The sequence below is a fragment of the Pleurodeles waltl genome, chromosome 7, assembly GCF_031143425.1.
Source record: "Pleurodeles waltl isolate 20211129_DDA chromosome 7, aPleWal1.hap1.20221129, whole genome shotgun sequence".
Classification (NCBI taxonomy): Eukaryota; Metazoa; Chordata; class Amphibia; order Caudata; family Salamandridae; genus Pleurodeles; species Pleurodeles waltl.
Window position 1 is genome coordinate 128882078 of NC_090446.1, and position 21182 is coordinate 128903259.

Below are 21182 nucleotides of genomic sequence, written 5' to 3' on the forward strand. Positions count from 1 at the left end.
TGAAAAAGAGGTGCTGCTGGCACACTGGACTGCTCTGAGTGGCCAGGGCCAGCAGGTGACGTCAGAGACTCCTTCTGATAGGCTCCTTCAGGTGTTGATAGCTTATCTTCTCTCCTAAGTAGCCAAACCCTCTTTTCTGGCTATTTAGGCTCTCTGCTTTGGGGATTTCCGTAGATAACGAATGCAAGAGCTCAGAGTTCCTCTGCATCTCTCTCTTCACCTTCTGCCAAGGAATCGACTGCTGACCGCGCTGGAAGCCTGCAAAACTGCAACAAAGTAGCGAAGACGACTACTGCAACTCTGTAACGCTGATCCTGCCGCCTTCTCGACTGTTTTCCTGGTGGTGCATGCTGTGGGGGTAGTCTGCCTCCTCTCTGCACTAGAAGCTCCGAAGAAATCTCCAGTGGGTCGACGGAATCGTCCCCCTGCAACCGCAGGCACCAAAGAACTGCATCACCGGTACCCTCGGTCTCCTCTCAGCACGACGAGCGAGGTCCCTTGAATCCAGCAACTCTGTCCAAGTGACTCCACAGTCCAGTGACTCTTCAGTCCAAGTTTGGTGGAGGTAAGTCCTTGCCTCCCCACGCAAGACTGCATTGCTGGGAACAGCAACTTTTGCAGCTACTCCGGCCTCTGTGCACTTCCGGCAGAAATCCTTTGTGCACAGCCAAGCCTGGGTCCACGGCACTCTAACCTGCATTGCACAACTTTCTAAGTTGTCCTCCAGCGACGTGGGACTCCTTTGTGCGACTTCGGGTGAGCACCGTTTCACGCATCTTCGTAGTGCCTGTTCCGGCACTTCTGCGGGTGCTGCCTGCTTCTGAGAGGATTCCTTGTCTTGCTCGACGCCCCCTCTGTCCCCAGACACAATTGGCGACATCCTGGTCCCTCCTGGGCCACAGCAGCATCCAAAAACCCTAACAGCACGATTTACAGCTAGCAAGGCTTGTTGGCGGTCTTTCGGCGGGAAAACACTTCTGCACGACTCTCCACAGCATGGGGGATCCATCCTCCAAAGGGGAAGTCTCTAGCCCTTGTCGTTCCTGCAGAATCTTCAGCTTCTACTGTCCAGTAGCAGCTTCTTTGCACCCACAGATGGCATTTCCTGGGCATCTGTCCATCTCCGACTTGCTTGTGACTTTTAGACTTGGTCCCCTTGTTCCACAGGTACCCTCGACTGGAAATCCATGGTTGTTGCATTGCTGGTTTGTGTCTTTCCTGCAGAATTCCCCTATCACGACTTCTATGTCCTTTGGGGACCTTTAGTGCACTTTGCACTCACTTTTCAGGGTCTTGGGGTGGGCTATTTTTCTAACCTCTACTATTTTCTAATAGTTCCAGCGACCCTCTACAAGGTTACATAGGTTTGGGGTCCATTCGTGGTTCGCATTCCACTTCTAGAGTATATGGTTTGTGTTGCCCCTATCCCTATGTGTCCCCATTGCATCCTATTGTAACTATACATTGTTTGCACTGTTTTCTAATACTATTACTGCATCTTTTGGTATTGTGTACATATATCTTGTGTATATTTGCTATCCTCATACTGAGGGTACACTCTGAGATACTTTGGCATATTGTCATAAAAATAAAGTACCTTTATTTTTAGTATATCTGTGTATTGTGTTTTCTTATGATATTGTGCAAGTGATACTAGTGGTACTGTAGGAGCTTCACTCGTCTCCTAGTTCAGCCTAAGCTGCTCTGCTAAGCTACCATTATCTATCAGCATATGCTGCTAGACACCCTATACACTAATAAGGGATAACTGGGCCTGGTGCAAGGTGCAAGTACCCCTTGGTACTCCCTACAAGCCAGTCCAGTCTCCTACAGTTACTAAAATTAAAGGTACTTTATTTTATTGGCAATGTGCCAAAAATATCTCCGAAGGTCTACTCCCTTAGGAGGTAAGTAAAATACACAAAATATACACACAAACCGAAATCAGGTAAGTAAACAGTTAGAAAAGTAGTGCAAACACTGTAGAATACAATAGGATGCAATAGGCCTAGGGGCAACACAAACCATATACTCTAAAAGAGTAATGCGAACCACGAATGGACCCCAGGCCTAGTGTAGTGTGTAGAGGTTCGCTGGGAGTGTAAGAAAACACTAAGGGTGTCCAAGATACCCCACCCCAAGACCCTGAAAAGTAGGAGTAAAGTTACCCTACTTCCCCAGAAACACACTAAAGTTGTGATAGGAGATTCTGCAAAGGCAACAACTGACTGCAAAGCACTGAAGACGGATTCCTGGACCTGAGTGCCTGTAACGGAAGGGGACCAAGTCCAAGAGTCACGCAAGTGTCTGGGGGGAAGGGGAGGGGGGGGGGGGGGGGGGGGGGTTTGGGGGGGGGGGGGGGGGGAAGAGCCCACTAAACCCCGGATGAAGGTGCAAAAGGGCTGCCTCTGGGTGGAAGAAGCTGAAGATTCTGCAACAACGGAAGATGCCAGGAACTTCTCCTTTCCACAGAAGATGTCCCACGGCGTGCTGGAGGATGCAGAGTTGTTTCCACGCAGAAAGACCGCAAACAAGCCTTGCTAGCTGCAAAGGTTACGGTTGAAGAAAATGGGTGCTGTCCGGGCCCAGGAAGGACCAGGAGGTCGTCCCTTGGAGGAGGAGACAGAGGGGGCGCTCCGCAGTACAGAGAGCCCACGCAGAAGCAGGCAGCACCCGCAGAAGCACTTGAACAGGCGTTCAAGAAATCTGAGCACGGCGGTTGTCTCAACACTACAAAGGAGGGTCCCACGAAGCCGGTGGTCAACTCAGCGAGTTGAGAAATGCAGGACGGAGTGCTGGAGACCTGGGCTATGCTGTGCATGAAGGATTCCTTGCAAAAGTGCACAGAAGCCCTAGCAGCTGCAGTTCACGCAGTACACAAGATTACTGTCTGGCGTGGGGAGGCAAGGACTTACCTCCACCAAATTTAGACAGATGGATCACTGGACTGTCGGGGTCACTTGGATCCAGCTCCTGTGCTCCAGGGACCACGCTCATCAAGATGAGAGGGGACCCAGAGGACCGGTGAAGCAGAGGTTTGGTGCCTGCGGTAGCAGGGGGGCGATTCCGTCAACCCATGGGAGATTTCTTCTGAGCTTCTGGTGCAGGGTGAAGGCAGACAGCCCTCAGAGCATGCACCACCAGGAAACAGTCGAGAAAGCTGGCAGGATTAGGCACTACAATGTTGCTGGTAGTGTTCTTGCTACTTTGTTGTGGTTTTGCAGGTGTCCTGGAGCAGTCAGCGGTCGATCCTTGGCAGAAGTCGAAGAGGGAGATGCAGAGGAACTCTGGTGAGCTCTTGCATTCGTTATCTGAAGAGAAACCCACAGGAGAGACCCTAAATAGCCCTCAGAGAAGGATTGGCCACCTAACCAGGTAAGCACCTATCAGGAGGGATCTCTGACGCCACCTGCTGGCACTCGCCACTCAGAGGCCTCCATTGTGCCCTCAAACCTCTGCATTGAAGATGGCAGAGGTCTGGGACACACTGGAGGAGCTCTGGGCACCACACCTGGGGTGGTGATGGACAGGGGAGTGTTCACTCCCCTTTCCTTTGTCCAGTTTCGCACCAGAGCAGGGGCTGGGGGATCCCTGAACCGGTGTAGACTGGCTTATGCAAGGAGGGCACCATTTGTGCCCTTCAAAGCATTTCCAGAGGCTGTGGGAGGCTACTCCTCCTCAGCCCTTAGCACCTATTTCCAAAGGGAGAGGGTGTAACACCCTCTCTCAGAGGAAATCCTTTGTTCTGCCTTCCTGGGACTGGGCTGCCCAGACCCCAGGAGGGCAGAACCCTGTCTGTGGGTTGGCAGCAGCGGTAGCTGCCGTGAAAATCCCAGAGAGGCAGTTTGGCAGTACCCGGGGGCTTGAGCCCCAGGGATGCATGGGATTGGCACCCCAATACCAGATTTGGCATGGGGGGACAATTCCATGATCTTAGACATGTTACATGGCCATATTCGGAGTTACCATTGTGAAGCTACATATAGGTATTTACCTATATGTAGGGCTCCCGTGTAATGGTGCCCCCGCACTCACCAAGTCCGGGGAAATTGCCCTGAACTATGTGGGGGCACCTTGGCTAGTGCCAGGGTGCCCTCACACTTAGTAACTTTGCACCTAACCTTCACTAGGTGAGGGTTAGACATACAGGTGACTTATAAGTTCCTTAAGTGCAGTGTAAAATGGCTGTGAAATACGTGGACGTTATTTCACTCAGGCTGCAGTGTCAGTCCTGTGTAAGAATGGTCTGAGCTCCCTATGGGTGGCAAAATAAATGCTGCAGCCCATAGGAATCTCCTGCAACTCCAATAACCTCGGTACCTAGGTACCATATACGAGGGAATTATAAGGGTGTTCCAGTGTGCCAATCAGAATTGGTAAAAATGGTCACTAGCCTGCAGTGACAATTTTAAAAGCAGAGAGAGCATAAGCACTGAGGTTCTGGTTAGCAGAGCTTCAGTGACACAGTTAGGCACCACACAGGGAACACATTAGGCCACAACTTATGAGCACTGGGGCCCTGGGTAGCAGGGTCCCAGTGAGACATATAAAACACACTGACAAATAGGGTTTTCACTATGAGCACTGGGGTCCTGGCTAGCAGGATCCCAGTGAGACCGTAAAAACACCCTGACATATACTCACAAACAGGCCAAAAGTGGGGGTAACAAGGCTAGAAAGAGGCTACCTTCCTACAGAGTCCAACAAAGTAGTAGCTCAGCAGAGAGACAGTCCTTGCAGCAGGAAGCAGTCCTTCCAGGTAGAGTAATCACAGGTCCAGAAGTGTACTGAGTTGGTAGTGTCAGAGGTCCAATAGTTAAACCCAGTGGTGCCTTTGAAGTGGGGGAAACTTCAAAGCGAGGCATTTGAAGTGCACAGAGTTCCTGCCCTACCTGGCCTGGCTCCAGGCTCACTACAGGGGGGTATGCAGCCCATCCAGATGCAATTGTCAGTTCCTCCCTCCCATCCTGCCCAGGATGGCCCATCAGTCACACCTAAGCTCCCGTTGTGTGAGGCTGTCTGGAGAGAATGCACAGAAGCCCAGATGTCACCATCCAGACATGTATTCAGAGACAGGTAGCAGGAATCTAATGGCTAAAGTAAGAAAATACCAACTTTCTTGAAGTGGCATTTTCAGAATTACAAATTATAATCTGACCACCATACTTTGTGATTTCAAATTGTGATTCCACAGACACCAAACTCTGGGGTCCCATCTCTTCCCAATTGTGAATTACACTTATAAAATGTAATAAGGAAATCCCAATGTTATCCTACAGGAGAGATCAGCCTTGCAGTAGTGAAAAATGAATTTAAGAGTTTTTCACTACAAGGACATGTAAAAGATAACAATACATGTCCTACTTTTCATTGCACCATGCCCTTGGACTGTCCAGGACCTACCTTAGGGGTGCCAAGAGTTCTAAAGCCAAACAAAAGAAGATCACAAAAAGAGGAAGTGGAAGGCAACATGTTTGGAGATGACCCTGCAGAAAGGACCAGGTCCAACACAACCCATCTCCAGCCTAAAGCCAGGGCAGACTAATCAATACCTTGATGGACTTCCCAGCTTAGGCAATAGAACATGGACAATGGCCCACTACTGCAGGGGTATTTAACAGTTTTACGATTCCTTGAATTCCGTTGGATTCCATTGTCTATGCTCTATGGAACAACTGAACTGACCCATGGGGAACCCCTCTCCTCACCTGTGGACCCCATGTGTGCAGCACCTAACCTTAACTTGCTCACAGATGCATCCCAGTAGGCATACAGCACCACCATGGCCAACAAAGTGATGTGGCCCACTCCGCCCCTTAGGTCTGACTACCGTCCCCAACCCAGGAAAAATTCTGTCCATAAGGACAACAACCAATCGAGGCTACTGACAGCTGTCAGTGTCAAGTGCTAGGCTCCAGGTCACGCAGGGCTCTCTGTTTTCTGAAATTTCTCAGAGTGGTGGGGGAACAGTAGCCTCAAGTGACCTGCACCCTTTTACAACTGTACCTTCCACCAGTTCAGTGGTGGTATCCTGAAACTGGTCCTTCAACCCAGGGTCTGTACCCTTACGCTTAACAGGTACCTGGCAAACCAGGAGTTCCAAGGGAGTACCACTAATGAAGAGACACATTCTGCATGTGTTGTGTAAGAGTCTACATGGGGCAGGTCCCAGCCCTCTGTCCCTGTGCCAGAAGTGGCTTCACAAGGGTCAGTCTTAGGTGCTCTGTTCTCAGATCTGGCAACATCTGACCCACTGGTCCTCCCACTGTAGACTTCTTCCAACTCCTCCCTCTCCACCTGGGCCTCTGTACCATCTGATGTGGAGTGGTACCCCCATGAAACAGAACTGGCAAGGCGCTTGTGGCAGCGGCTCCACACCCCCAGCTCTCATGACATTGTGGAGCTCTCAACAGTGGTTGGTCTCTCGGTACAGGCCAGATTCCCATCCTTGTGCCCTCTCTGGTAATAATCCAAGCTCAGGGGCTAGAAATAGGACAGCCTGGGCCTCGGTCCACCCCCATCTCGCCACTACTCCTAGAAGAGACATGACACCCTTCTGTCCCATAACCCCCCCCCCCCCCACCATATTGGGCCCTTTCTGAATCATCGCATACCTCCCTCTCACTCTGTTGAAGAGAACCTTAACCCCCCCTCCTTAGGATCACTCCCCAATGCCTTCTCAGACACTCTGGTACTCAACCTAGAGGTCTGCCTCCTTTACAAGATCCATGTGGTCAGGGAACTTGCAATCAACCAGGTGTTGGCACAGCTCTGGAAAATAGTGACTGAACATGTGCACTTTAGCCATCAAATTTTACATCCCCTCAAACGTGAAATGTGTCTACCTTACTATCCTTTACCCAATTGTCGTGTAGGCTCTCATCATCCTTATGAGACTACTGGATTTGGGTGGTAGAATCAGCTGTAATGTGGGGACTGAGTCTGATCCCGCACCATGTGACACCTGTCGGCCTAATGCAGCTTTGTTCGAGCTAACTTGTAGTGCCTCATCTCAACTCAAGAGCAGGGGTGATTGGGGCAACCGGGTGCATGACATACATGACTCCTTAGGGGAATTGTGGTCACTCAGATCTCATCAGTTTCTCTCAGTTACATTAGTTTCACATATGCAAGGACAATCAGAGGCAGAGTATAGTTCAATAAGGTTTTATTGAAGTAACTGCATCTTAGATAAAGCATGTATTGCAATAACTAGAACGATGAAGCACAATAAGATTAAAATTGTGACAAGGAGAGTAAAACACAAGAAAAACGCTACCATACCGTCACTAAGGTTTGTAGAGATAGTTCCTACCTAAGCTATGTTACAGCACAGCATGTTAAGCTCTAATTCTTCCCATCAGGTTCCCCCTGGGAAGACATCATCCCTGATACCTTAGCAGGAGGCCTGTAGTCTACATAAACAACTGCAGTGAGCAATCAGCATACAGTTGTGATCATCTGGTTGGAATCTCCCTCTAACATACATGGATCAAAGTACTGTTTTTATATAAAACAACTGATGTTCCAGGAAAGGATCCCCACGTAAGAGTGTGTATGTTTCTGTGAATATTAGAGACAAAGCGTACCACTTTTGCTGGGAACCTATCTTACTGCAGCCTTAAGAAAAGCACAGTGAAAGAAATGTCTTGTTTAAGAGCACTGTGCTGACCTAGGCGAAGAACAGCTAGATAGAGAAAATAAAACAAGACCGCAAATGTGGCTAATGTTAAAATAATAAAACAAAGCCAAATAAAATATATCCAGGTTAAAGTGCACAGCAGCTGGCCTAGTTTGCTAAAATAACGTGTATAAAATTATAGCTAAAAATGGCAACACAACCACTTGTGTGCCTTACATAACTACCCCACAAAATCCCATGACTGCTGAGACAGCTTATGACAGCTCCTGAATCTCAACCTGCATTCTTCTGGGGGGTGGGGGCGGAGGGGGAATCCATCATTCTTGACAAGGGTCTCCTTCATGGTGGGATGCCTCAGCCTGCCCCCCTTCTCTAGGGCCATTAGGGCTTCCCACCATCACTAGGCATAGTCCAGCTCCCCAATACACCTCATGGTTCATGTGCACCTCTAGAGTAACCTCATATCCTCAGCCTATGTCACCTCCCTTCTTGAGGTCAGGCAGCAAGTCCATGGGTATGTGATCCCTTCTCCACCACTGGATACTGTAGTATAGCTGACACCATTTCTGCTAAATTCTACCAACTGTTTGGCCTTCAAGTCCAGCTCTTTAAGACTCAGTTCCTGAGCCAACAATATCTTTTTTTGCTTCCAAAGCTTTCTCTGCCTTAGCTCTCCTCTGCCAGGGCTTTGCCAGCCTTAGAGTTTCTCTTCTCTGCAGCCAGTTGCAGACTCAGGTCCCTCTCAGCCTGTCTGTCATGCAGCTCCTCAGGGGACAGGGTTTAGGAGGAGACACTGCTTCCTGTATATGATTCAGTAGGGGACTACCTCGCTGTGGGTTCCCGTCTCACCTCTGGAAACACTGCTAAGTCCTTTTCCTCCTACTCCTCATTATCCTTCTCAGGGTCATCACTCTTAGTCCTCTGCTGCAGCCTTCAGCCAAAATGCTTCCTCAAAGGCATACAGGGCATCTTGCACGTCCTGCTTGTTGGACTCCTTTTTGACAGTCAGCCCTCTATCCTTGAAGGACTTCCTCGGCTTAGCCTTGCTGAGGGCTTCAGTGGGAACGAGGTCCATCTCAATGTAGTCTGCTAGAAAGTTGGATACATTTCCAATCCATTAAGTTAACACAGCTGCAACAACAAAAAAGTCCCAGGTTTATGAAGGTGAGGCAGGAATCAAATTTGGAAAAATGACCAATTGAGAGAAAAAAATAATTTCAAACTTGTGTCTTAGATGTGGAATAGTAGTGTGCACCAATCACTGTATGGCACTGCACAAACAGAGGGCCTATACCACAACTGAACACTAATGTTAGAAACTGAGTTTCTGGTTGGCAGCGATATGCAGCCTGTCCAAGCAGGAAACACATCCTAGTCAGGGTAGGTCAGATACACACCATAAGTGTAAGGAAATGCCTCCTTGGCATGGTTACCCCCTGACGTTTTGCCTTTGCTGATGCCAAGTTATGATTTGAAAGTGTGCTGAGGCCTGTTAACCAGGCCCCAGCACCAGTGTTCTATCGCTAATCTGTACCTTTGTCTCGACAATTGACACAACCCTGGCACCCAGGTAAGTCCCTTGCAACTGGTACCCCTGGTACCAAGGGCCCTGATGCCAGGGAAGGTCTCTAAGGGCTGCAGCATGTCTTATGCCACTCTAGGGACCCCTCACTCAGCACAGACACACTGCTTGCCAGCTTGTGTGTGCTGGTGGGGAGAAAAATGACTACGTCGACATGGCACTCCCCTCAGAGTGCCATGCCAACCTCACACTGCCTGTGGCATAGCTAAGTCACCCCTCTAGCAGGCCTTACAGCCCTAAGGCAGGGTGCACTATACCACAGGTGAGGGCATAAGTGCATGAGCACTATGCCCCTACAGTGCCTAAGCAAAACCTTAGACATTGCAAGTGCAGGGTAGCCATAAGAGTATATGGTCTGGGAGTTTGTCAAACACGAAATCCACAGTTCCATAATGGCTACACTGAAAACTGGGAAGTTTGGTATCAAACTTCTCAGCACAATAAATGCGAACTGAAGCCAGTGTGCAATTTATTGTAACATATACCCAGAGGGCATCTTAGAGATGCCCCCTGAATACCTACCCGACTTCTAGTGCAGGCTGACCAGTTCCTGCCAGCCTGCCACACACCAGACATGCTGCTGGCCACATGGGGCAAGTGCCTTTGTCACTCTGTGGCCAGGAACAGAGCCTGTACTGGGTGAAGGTGCTTCTCACCTCCCCCTGCAGGAACTAACACCTGGCGGTGAGCCTCAAAGGCTTATCCCTTTTGTTACAGCGCCCCAGGGCATCCCAGCTAGTGGAGATGCCTGCCCCTCCGGCCACTGCCCCCACTTTTGGCGGCAAGGCTGGAGGAGATAATGAGAAAAACAAGGAGGAGTCACCCACCAGTCAGGACAGCCCCTCAGGTGTCATGAGCTGAGGTGACCCCTGCCTTTAGAAATACTCCATCTTAGTTTTGGAGGATTCCCCCAATAGGATTAGGGATGTGCCCCCCTCCCCACAGGGAGGAGACACAAGGAGGGTGTAGCCACCCTCAAGGACAGCCCTGAGCTGCTGGTGTGGTAACTTTGGGGTTGCCTTGAACCCCCAACGGTGGGCTACCTATGCCCCAGAACTGAGACTTGTAAGTGTTTTACTTACCTCCTAATCTAACCTTTACTTACCTACCCCAGGAACTGTTGATTTTTGCACTGTGTCCACTTTGAAAATAGCTTATTGCCATTTTTACAAAGACTATACATGATATTGTTTTCATTCAAAGTTCCTAAAGTATCTAAGTGAAGTACCTTACATTTGAAGTGTTTAATGTAAATCTTGAACCTGTGGTTCTTAAAGAAAACTAAGAAAATATATTTTTCAATATAAAAACCTATTGGCCTGGAGTAAGTCTTTGAGTGTGTGTTCCTCATTTATTGCCTGTGTGTGTACAACAAATGCTTAACACTACCCTCTGATAAGCCTACTGCTCGACCACACTACCACAAAATAGAGCATTAGAATGATCTACTTTTGCCACTATCTTACCTCTAAGGGGAACCCTTGGACTCTGTGCACACTATTTCTTACTTTGAAATAGTATGTACAGAGCCAACTTCCTACACCTCCATTGTCTAAAGGTGCAGGAAAATGGATAGGGAGTTTTAAAACACACAGCTGGAGTGAATCTTGCTCTAGGCGATGTTAAGAGTTTGTTGAGTTCCATGGCAGGAGATGAGGTGAATACTATATTCACAAGAGTAGGACTTCCTCAGATAACGTTGACACATACACAATTTGATGGATCATCTTTTAATAATGTTCGCCAACATGTTTGGCATGTGCTGAGGCGGACATATCCAGACAGACCAGATATTGGAGCCCTTATGGCAGAAACTATTAAGCCATCTGAGGACATTGCAGAGTTTATTACAAGAATGAAAGAGCGATGGATACAGGAGGTAGGATGCAACTGCGAAAACTCCGGAGGAAATGTACTGTTATTTTATAATAATGTGTTGAAGAAAGGCCTTCCCATGGATATACAGGTAAACTTAGGTGGAGTGGTGGGAATTGAGGCTAAACCGTTGCCAGAAATGGAGGCGCAGATAATACATTATTTTAAACGAAAACAAGAGAAAGACAAAGAGAGAATAGAGCAGGCAGAGCTACTGCCAAACTAGTGCAACAAAAGGTTAAGAAACTGAGCACTGAAGAAGCACTTGTGACCGTACTATCAGCAGCTGTCGCAACACCACTGCAAGGGCAAGTACCAGGAGGGCAAGGACTAAGTGAAATGGGGAGACGACAAGGGGTCGATCAGGAGAACAAGGAGAAATGCAGGGAAGAAGACAAGGAGTATTCAGAGGGGGGCCGCTTTGTTTTTATTGCAGCAGGTCAGGTCATTTTGTAAGGGAGTATAGAACAAAGAGGATTGATGAGCGTATGCAGGGATGGGCCGCTCTGCAAAGACAAATTACGAAGCCATCGCAGATGCACTGGGGACCACAACAATATGGAAGACAGGAGGGGTCCTCAGCCCCCTCAAGCTCGGTGGATTGTACCTCAAGTGCCGCAGGGTACCAGTAACCCCATAAATGGACAAGCGCAAGGGCAGATAGGAGTAGTGGTGCAAGGAGGTAATCCCTTTTACGTGCCGCCCCAAGTATCTGGTGGGGTACAGGCACCCAATTATGTACAATGAAAAAGCCCACAGGTAACAACTATGTGTCCAATACTTTTGGTAACCCACAGATCGGAGGAGGAACCCACTGTGATGGTAGCCATAGAAGGTCACCCCTATCAGTTCTTAATCGATACTGGGGCCACCAAATCTTGCATAAATGAAGGTACGTTACCACTCTCGTGTAAGTCAATGGACACACAAGGGTTGTCTGGGGCTGTCAGATGGGTTCCTTTTACTTATTCAGTAAAAATGACTGTGGGTGATACACAAGTTGATAAGCCATTGTTATACTCTCCCGGGTCACCTGTCAATCTTTTGGGGAGAGATTTAATGAGTAAATTAAACATGACCATTTCATTTTTGGAAGATGGATCGATGGTTTGTTATACACCTGGTGTTACGCCAGGTAGGATATTGTCTCTCCTTGCTCGTGAAGAATCTAGACAGCAGGTTAGAGCAGTGCCAATGGACACAGAGGCTTTTTTGCGGGGCATATATGCTCTGATAGCGCATACACCAGCGCTGCAAGGGAAAACAGTGCAGTTACCAAAAGAACTCTGTCATAGGAACCCATAGAGCCAATGGCAGAACGAGAAATGATGCTGAATATATCAGCTCTTGAATTAAGACCAAATTATGCTGTGCTCATCGCATTTGACAAAGAACAGGGAATGTGGGCATCAGTAGTAGTGTTCACAGATCCTGGGGTCAAACTGAGAGATATCTCAGATGTGGAATTGTTCAGTGAACATCCCTTAATTGGAACAGTTGTGTTTGAAATGGACATTTCTCTTAGAATGCAGGTGCAGTATAGAACTGTGTCGGACAATGTACCAGATATGACAGTCAAAGAAAGAGATTTGGCTAAGGTACCGGAGGTATTATGGACAAAAGGACCACATGATGTGGGATTGATTAAAGGAGCTGAGCCTGTTAAGATTACACTGAAACCTGGAGCTATATTGCCCAGAATACGTCAGTACCCTCTCTCCAAAGAAGCAGAGGAAGGTATTTTACCTATCATTCAGGCGTTACTTGAGCAAGGGGTGATATATGGAAGATCGGCATTCTGTAGCACTCAGATTTTCCCGATAAAAAAGGCTAAAGGGGGAACTTGGAGAATGATTCAAGATTTGCACTCTTTGAATGATACTGTCATTCCAGAATTTCCTGTGGTACACGATTCTTCAGCTATATTGACAAATATGCCTAGAGAGGCTACTTTTTTCTCTGTAATCAATTTAAAAAATGCGTTTTCCAGTATTCCATTGCATATCGACAGCCAATATTTGACTGGATTTACATTTAAAAATGCTCAGTACTGCCACAGTAGGCTTCCTCAAGGATTTTGTGAATCCCCAAGTATTTTTAATCGAACAGTTAAAAAGGATTTAGCGAACATTCGATGTAAAAGTACGCTTTTGCAATTTGTGGATGACATTTTGGTTTGTAGTGCCACTGAGGAGATATGCAGAGAGGATACTGTTAGTCTTCTCTGCACGCTTGCAAACAAAGGCTACAAGATGGATAAAAATAAGTTACAGTATGTGCAAGAAGAGGTTCATTATTTGGGAAAACTGATATCTAAGGATGGACGGAAAGTGACACTTGAAGGAGTGGAAAGTATAAAAAACATGCCTAAGCCCACTATCAAACATCCGGCAACTGGCTAATACGAGGTGCAATGTCCGCCCACAGCTGTCTATCAAACCTAGCCAATACAGCCAATGAGTTGGCAGCTCTTACCACTAGGCTAGCCATAGGGGAAAATCTTTTACGGATATTATCTAACGGTCTGCCCTCTTTGTCTGGGGGTGCGGAAATTGGGGCAGAAGGATTCTTGGATCTTCTTTGTGCTGCTTGAGCTACCATTGAATCCGGAGGAGGGTGTCCAGTTAGACATGCTGGTGCATCGTCTGCTCCCTGTTGGTATTGCTGTTGTTCTCCATAAAATTGAGGGTCATAGGATTTATCATACTCATCCTCTTCCTGATACTTCACGTTTAATTGGGATGGACTATGGGCTGCTCCGATTGGCCCCTCGTCGTCTGAGTCTTCATCTCCCTCTAAAAGGTGCACTGGAACAAGGGAGGACACCTTACTAGGTGATGTACGTGTTGGCGTTAGTTTTTCCACAATTTTTTTATCTTTTTCATGTTTTTCCCTCGTCGACGGTGCATATATAGACTTCATCATGTGCCGTATCGTAGACGCTGAACGCACGGAGATTTTTATGGAAGAAAGTCTTGCCAACGAGTCTACCATCGACGACGGTAGAGCTGACACTGACATCAGCGCCGACGATGACGATGTGTAGACGGTCGTCAATGCTGTTCTCGTCGACGGTGGGGTACCTGTCGTCGTTGACGTTCTCGTTGGCGGAGCCGTCGACGGTGGAAATGTAGAAATTGATGTAGTCGTCGGAAAAGCACTCACCAACGGTACCGTCGACGATGAATCTGTCGTCAATGGTGCTTTTTTCGCAGTAACAGAGGATGGTTTCTTAAAAGGCACAGATGGAGGTACAGAGGAAGATTTTTTGTGCCTCTCTGAACTGCTAGAATGACCTCTCTCCCCTTTTCTGGAAGATTTCTGATTTCAGGGTCAGTTGTATAAGACCCTGAAGCAGTCTTTTTGTGGGCTTTCCTTGAGAGTTGGGAGGGAGATCTTGTGTCTGATCTCGCCCTCTTTGATGATCTTTTAGATGTTGAAGAGTGATCACTCTGAGTCAGAAACTGGATTTTCTCTGTGTTTTAGTTTCTGCAGCCATATCAATAATCTGCCTTGCCTATCCTTTAGAGTCTTAGAGGAAAAGGTATGACAAACCTTACAGTCCTTGGCTGAATGGTCTGGGTAGAGTCAGTAAATGCAATCCTGGTGAGGGTCTTCAGAATGAAGCCTTTTTTCCCACAAGTCTTGCAGTTTCTGAAAAGACCCCTCTTCTCCTTGTCAGACATTGTTGAAAAATAGTTGACCAATTAAGTCAGATAAGTTTCTCTGAGAGAAAATGTTGTTGAAAAGGTGTGCAGAAAGAGCAGAGCTCTAAGGAGACTCCCTAGCACGACGTGTAGAAGAAGATCTGAGGTGCTGGAGCTTCTCTCAGGAGGATTCTGGAGGGTGCTGTCGCCTGATTGGTGGATACTCAAGTTTAGTCCTTTTCACAAAATGACTCTGATAGACTGTTAAAGTGAAGAGGCCTAGGGCCTTTCTTTGTTAATATATCTTAACACGACTTTTGTGTAATTTATACCGGGGGCTCCCATCTCGACGACGGGGAATGATTCAAGCATGTGAATCTATGAAAGTTCCAATACTGGAGTAAGTATAAAAAACATGCCTAAGCCCACTACCAAACAGATGCAGCAGTTTCTGGGACTCTGTAATTATGTGAGACAATGGGTGTTTGATTATGCTACGTTGACAGCACCCCTTCTCATCATGTTAAAAGAATCCCATGCGCCTGCAAATAAGAGATGGCATTCCAAGGCTAAAGAAAGCGATTATGAATGCCCCAGTGTTAGGTACGCCTGATTACAAGAAGCAATTCTACCTCTTTTGTCATTGTAATGGGATGACTATGACTGCAGTATTGACTCAGAAGACATTCATGGGACATAAGCCAATTGCCTAATACAGTGGGCTGCTAGATCCTATCATGAAGGGTCATTATCCATGTGAGCAAGCCCTTTCTACAGCAGCGTTTGCGGTCCAGAAAAGCACTACTACTGTGATGGGATCACCTTTAACACTGTATATAGAGCATGCAGTATTTGCTATTTTGCAAAAAAGTAAAAGCACTCTTACGACTCAGAGTGTGTCTGGGTATAAAGTAATACTTTCATTACCCTCCCTACAGGTGGTTAGATGTCATACAGTTAATCCAGCAACATTCTTTGCGCACCCAGTAACTGACGACAAGCAAGTACATCACTGTGCCAATTATGGACCAGAGGAAGTGAGTAAGGTGGGAGAAGATCCCATCCCGGGTAGCATGTTGCTCTTCGTGGATGGATCCTCTTTCATAGACCAGGAAACAGGGATTAGGCATTCAGGAGCAGCAGTTGTAAAAGCTGAACAGCAAGGGTCGTCTGACACATTGCAGATAGTGAGTCAAGTACCATTACACTCATTTTTCAGCGCAGGCTGCAGAATTAGTGGCTATTATGGAAGCGTTACAACATGCAAAGGGATTAGACATTACAATCTATTCTGATTCAGCATATGTTACCACTACTGTGCATTCGAGCATTCACAGGTGGGAAAGGAGAGTATTTTTGAAATCTGATGGTCTCCAGTGATGCACAGAGTTTTATTGGCAAAACTGATATATGCTTTAACATTACCATCTAATGTGGCAGTAATAAAATGCGCAGCTCATACGAATAAGCAAGACCTTGTCTCCTGGGGTAATGCTCTGGCAGATTGGGCAGCTAAAGAAGTAGCTAAGACATCTCCGAATTATATTAATACAGAAGAGAGTATACTGGAAATGATAACTAGACAACAGAATGATATTGACTTACAGCCCTCGTACATTGAGACAGCACAATTACATTTACATGAGTTGCAGGTACAGGCACCAACACATGAAAGGGAGTTATGGGAACAGCGAGGACGTGTACAATCCCCCCACAGATTTTATTTATAGAAAGGAAAGCACAGGAAAACCTGTAATGCCCCAAGTTTTGTTGCATACAGCGCTGGAACAATTACATCTTCCTGCGCATACTGCCAAAGAATATCTTCTAGCTATGTTGCAGGCAGATTGGTTTATTCCACAATTGTCGGAAATAATTACAATGTATATTGCTGAATGTGCAGTATGCCAACAGTACAGCCCAAGACCTAAACTAAAAGTAATTACATCAACAATTCCCCGGTCGTCAGGTCCATTTAAAAATCTACATTTAGATTTTGTTGACATGATTGATAGATGTAACAATTATAGCTATCTAATAGTTGTGGTCTGCCCTTTTTCAAGGTGGATCGAGGCAGGACCATGTGTGCATAATGATGCTAAAGCAGCAGCTAATTTTTTGATAAGAGAAGTAATACCAAGATGGGGAATAGCAGAATCAATTCTATCAGATAATGGCAGCCATTTTGTAAACGTCCTTTTTGTAACATATTTGCACTTCTCTCGGGATAAACTGTCATCTGTCGATCATCCCCAAAGTAATGGAGTAGTGGAACGCCTCAATGGGTTATTGAAAAATAAAATAAGTAAACTGTGCACTACTTTGCATAAAAATTGGTCCATTGTCTTCTGTTGGCCTTGTATGCTCTGAGAAATACGCCAGGAAGTGACCACCATCTCACACCGCATCAGATAGTGACAGGACGCCCTATGCCAACTCCTTTGACAATAGCAAGGCACAGGACAGATGCGCATAAAACTGCTAAAGTGTTGGGGGAGGAAATGAGTGGGTATTTGTCTCAAGTGGTGAAATCTGCTAAGTTCGTCTCTAAACAGGTAACTCAGCAGCAGAAGAGCACCACCGCAGACCAGCAGATCAGTTAAATTTCTGTGGGACAATCTGTATATATCTGGAATTTTGTGCGACGATGGAAGGACAGCAAATTTGAGCGGCCCTATTTGGTCACTCAGAGCACCCCCACTGCAGTAAAAGTGGAGGGCAGGAAACCATGGATACATTTGTCGGCCACTCGACTGGCTCCTGCTTTGTGTCAAGCGTTGCCATTGGCACAGGAACTTTTGCAGGACAACGAGCCAGTGGAGAAATAACAGTATACTTTTTCAGAGAACAAGGGGAGCATCATATTAGTTCTGCCAAAAGACTTTTCTAAATTGTTTTTGTTTGTCTTTTTAAGTTTTTCCTTATTTACTGCTGGTTTGAAATGGTATTTTAGTCCATGTATAGAATCATGCTCAAAGGTGACATATTCTAAAAGATATGTGTATACAAATAGGACTCATTTTATACATTATAGATTGACTGACAATGCTTGGTATTGACACATGATGAAAATAGGTATGCAAAGTTCTAATGAATCGTGTTTAGTGTGTTCTTTGATTCCACATGCTAGTGATTCAGATAGATTGCATTAATGTAAGGAAGTTTCATCTGATGTTACACAGTGTCTTCTCCATCTTTTCCTATGTAGAATGAGGGCTCGGATGCAACCTTCACAAGTGCAGCAAGGAACATTTTTAGTAAACATCACACAATAAAAAAGAGCATTAGCTGACATAACAAATGTTTTGACTGATCTTAAGGACATAGAAACAAAAATAGAAGCAATGTCAAGGACAGGAGCCTTAAAGTACACAAAGGGGGGTAGATGGAAAGCTAGGATAATAGGCAAGGATTTTTAGGGGTATCACTATCTACTCTCTTATGCAGGGGTTATACAGCCACACCTAGGCCTTATGACTGTCAAGAGAGACCTTATCTTAGGGCAAAAATGGGTCAGTATATGTCCATGGTCAATGGCACCATGGGGGAGTATTTGGATGTAGAGCTCTCTCCTTATGGGATAAAAGTGGGAAAAGCATTAATATACAACAAGATTGTCGGGTAATATGGAATGAAAATATACAAAGTTTAACCTGGGTAGAAACACCTACAGCTTTGAGTGGGTCAAACACCAAGTGTTTTCTCCTTATGTTTTAAGGGTAATGGAACAATTTCAGTAGGGGCAAACGTTAATTGTATCATCACAAGATATAATGAGTACATGCAATGGGGCACCTCTAGTCTAATGGACTAGTATTGGCAATGTGGAGAATGGCTATATACTCGACTTCCCGCAGGATGGAATTGTCTCTGTCCTTCAGTCACTGTGCACACCCCTTCCTTAGTAATTCCCGGAGTGGATGTTTCAAAGTTACATGAGCATCCTATGACTTTGTTACACCATCATCGAAGGAGAAGAACTGCTGAACATTTTGGCACTGCAACATGGGCAGATATTCCACAGGAATATCGACTGTTCAATGGCGCCCAGGTGTTTTTTGGAAGTGTCCTCCCATTCATTCAGGCCAAAGCCGCTGCTCGCTGGTTGCAAATAACTCGTTGGGAGCTGATGAAAACCATCAAAGCAATGAAAGATGGTTTCAATGCAATCAGAGAAGAATTGAGGGCAGTGTGAGTAATGCTTATGCAATATAGATAAGTGTTAGACTTGATGACGGCATTGGAGGGTGGGGTCTGTGCCAAAATAAGTACAGCGTGTTGCACATATGTGCCGGCTAATGATGCGGACAATGGAACGATAACAGAGGCTATACAGACTTTGTACAATCTGCAGAAGAACATGGTAGAAGAGGGGGGGAGCCTCCAGAGTGGTTTCCAGGGTTGTTTTTGTGGATGCCGGCCTGGTTACCTGAACCGTTTAAAGGACTTCTTCAAATCCTTGTGATGATTATTTTGATGTACTGCCTAGTTCAGATTATTGTAGGGTTTTGCAAATCAGGTAGTCAAAAGTTAAGGGGAATGTTTACTAATAGATTAGGTAGTAAAGAGTGGAAGGAGAAGCAAAATGCCTACACTGAAAAGGGTGTATTGGATAGGAAAGGTGAGCAGGTAGTTGAAAATTCAACTAGATGGGGGAATGTAATAGGCCATAAGAAAACTACACAGGGCCCACTCTGGTCAACACACAAATTAGAAAACAAACGTGCAGAAGTCTATATTATACGTGAAAAGTACAGGTCTCAGTTAAAACATAATGGTCAATAAGGAATGCAGGGACAGAAAGGAGAATGAGGAGAGAGGCCAGGTGCAGGGTAGAGCAGTTACAATTCAGCCTAGCGTACCACAGATAACTTAAAAGGACGCACACACATAAGGGAGAGTTTGAGCTACTTTCTGATAGCAGGAAAGGAGAAGGGTAAATCACGACAGACTTGAAAGGGACACAGCGTTAGATGTTTGTGTTTCAAGGCTGGCAGAAGGGAGGTGGCAGGCCGTAAAACTTTTGGAGTCTTGTAGGGGGAACATATTGGTAGAAGTCACAGAGCAGGATAGAAGGACATTGTGTATGTTAGATACTATGTATGTAGTAAATCTGCTAGGACTGTATTTTTGTAACAAGCAGTCAGATAACACTTAAAGAATTGTTTTTGTTAATTGTAAGTGTTGTGAAGGAGGTGGGTTTTAAGCGCCCACTGAAGGTATAAAAATAACTGTGTGTAAGAGCTGAGTTGAGTGTGGCTTCAGTTGCAGAACTGTGCTGTTCTCCCGGCCGTCTTGTATTCTGTTTTATTTTGTTTATATAAATACTCTATTACTAGAATTGTGTCACTTCTTTATTATTAACAGGAAATTCTATTACAACTCTAAAGCACGCATTTCAGAAGATCGCATGCCACAAAACAGCATTAACAGAGGTAGGAGTAGCATATGTTAAAAGGAACTTCAGTTTCCTACCTCATAAATACCACGGGTGGGAGCCGATTCAGCAAGGTTATTCTCATTTGCTTGTTCTGCTGATGAGCTGATTAACAAAGAGGTGTCGGATATCCCAATGTCAACTGGCTGCTATAAAAATGTAAGCGATACATGTGTTTTAATTTAGTAAGAATCCATATACTTCGCCAGCTGAAAAGTCAACAATTATTGCGCTTCAGTCATCAAAACACATAATACTCGAGCACAATCTAAATTTCACTCTATTGCTTTACATTGTTCGCCCTAATATCTTCCTGGAAGCACAACTATTTCATAATGAACAGACCGCCCATTGCCTTCCCAAAATACTCTAAATAGATGTAGACTCCTGTGGGTCAACTGTATTTTGTTGCTTAATAGTCACTCGTGTTATATTAACTCTTGCTGGCCTTCAGTGTACACAGAACCCCATTTATCAGGGGTTCAGTAGGTGCACTGGCAAAGAAGGCTACTGCGTCCTCATTTGTTTTTTTTTTTAATATCCAATCTGGGGGAAAGAGAGGCCTTTGCTTGCTTGCAATATGGCCCTCCACATCTTTGCTACACCTTGTAACAGATGCCAGTTATACAATATTGTCTTAACTCAAGCACATGAATGCGACTGCTGACCCCGTTTATCCCATATTCCTAAAAAAGTATAATCACTTTTGGTTTCCTGGAACACCCGCAAATAAACAGTCTTTCACGTAATAGAGAGCACTTCCTAAGCATAAGAGACAGAATTATGACACTTTTACTAAAGAAATCTAAACTACTGCCTCAAGTAATGAAAGTATAAACCTAAAGGAGGGCTTCAGTGATCATAAGCGCTAGGTTATAAGGGCTTGTGGGGCTCAGGCCCATCAATATTTGATAGTAAATACCAAAGGATTGAGCCAGGACCTTTCATGCTGTTTGCTGTATGAACACGCGCATGTATTGTCATAAGCCTGCTTGCAGA

The 21182-nt window shown here is 45.8% G+C and overlaps 1 protein-coding gene across 1 annotated transcript in view; it reads right to left on the reverse strand.

Annotated features, from left to right (window-relative positions):
• Nucleotides 1-21182, reverse strand: part of RAD21L1 (RAD21 cohesin complex component like 1) — a 1043689-nt gene that overhangs the window by 160190 nt on the left and 862317 nt on the right. Inside the window, exon 12 of the mRNA XM_069243305.1 lies at nt 20222-20332. Coding sequence (XP_069099406.1) covers nt 20222-20332 — 111 coding nt within the window. The remainder of the gene's footprint in view (nt 1-20221; nt 20333-21182) is intronic.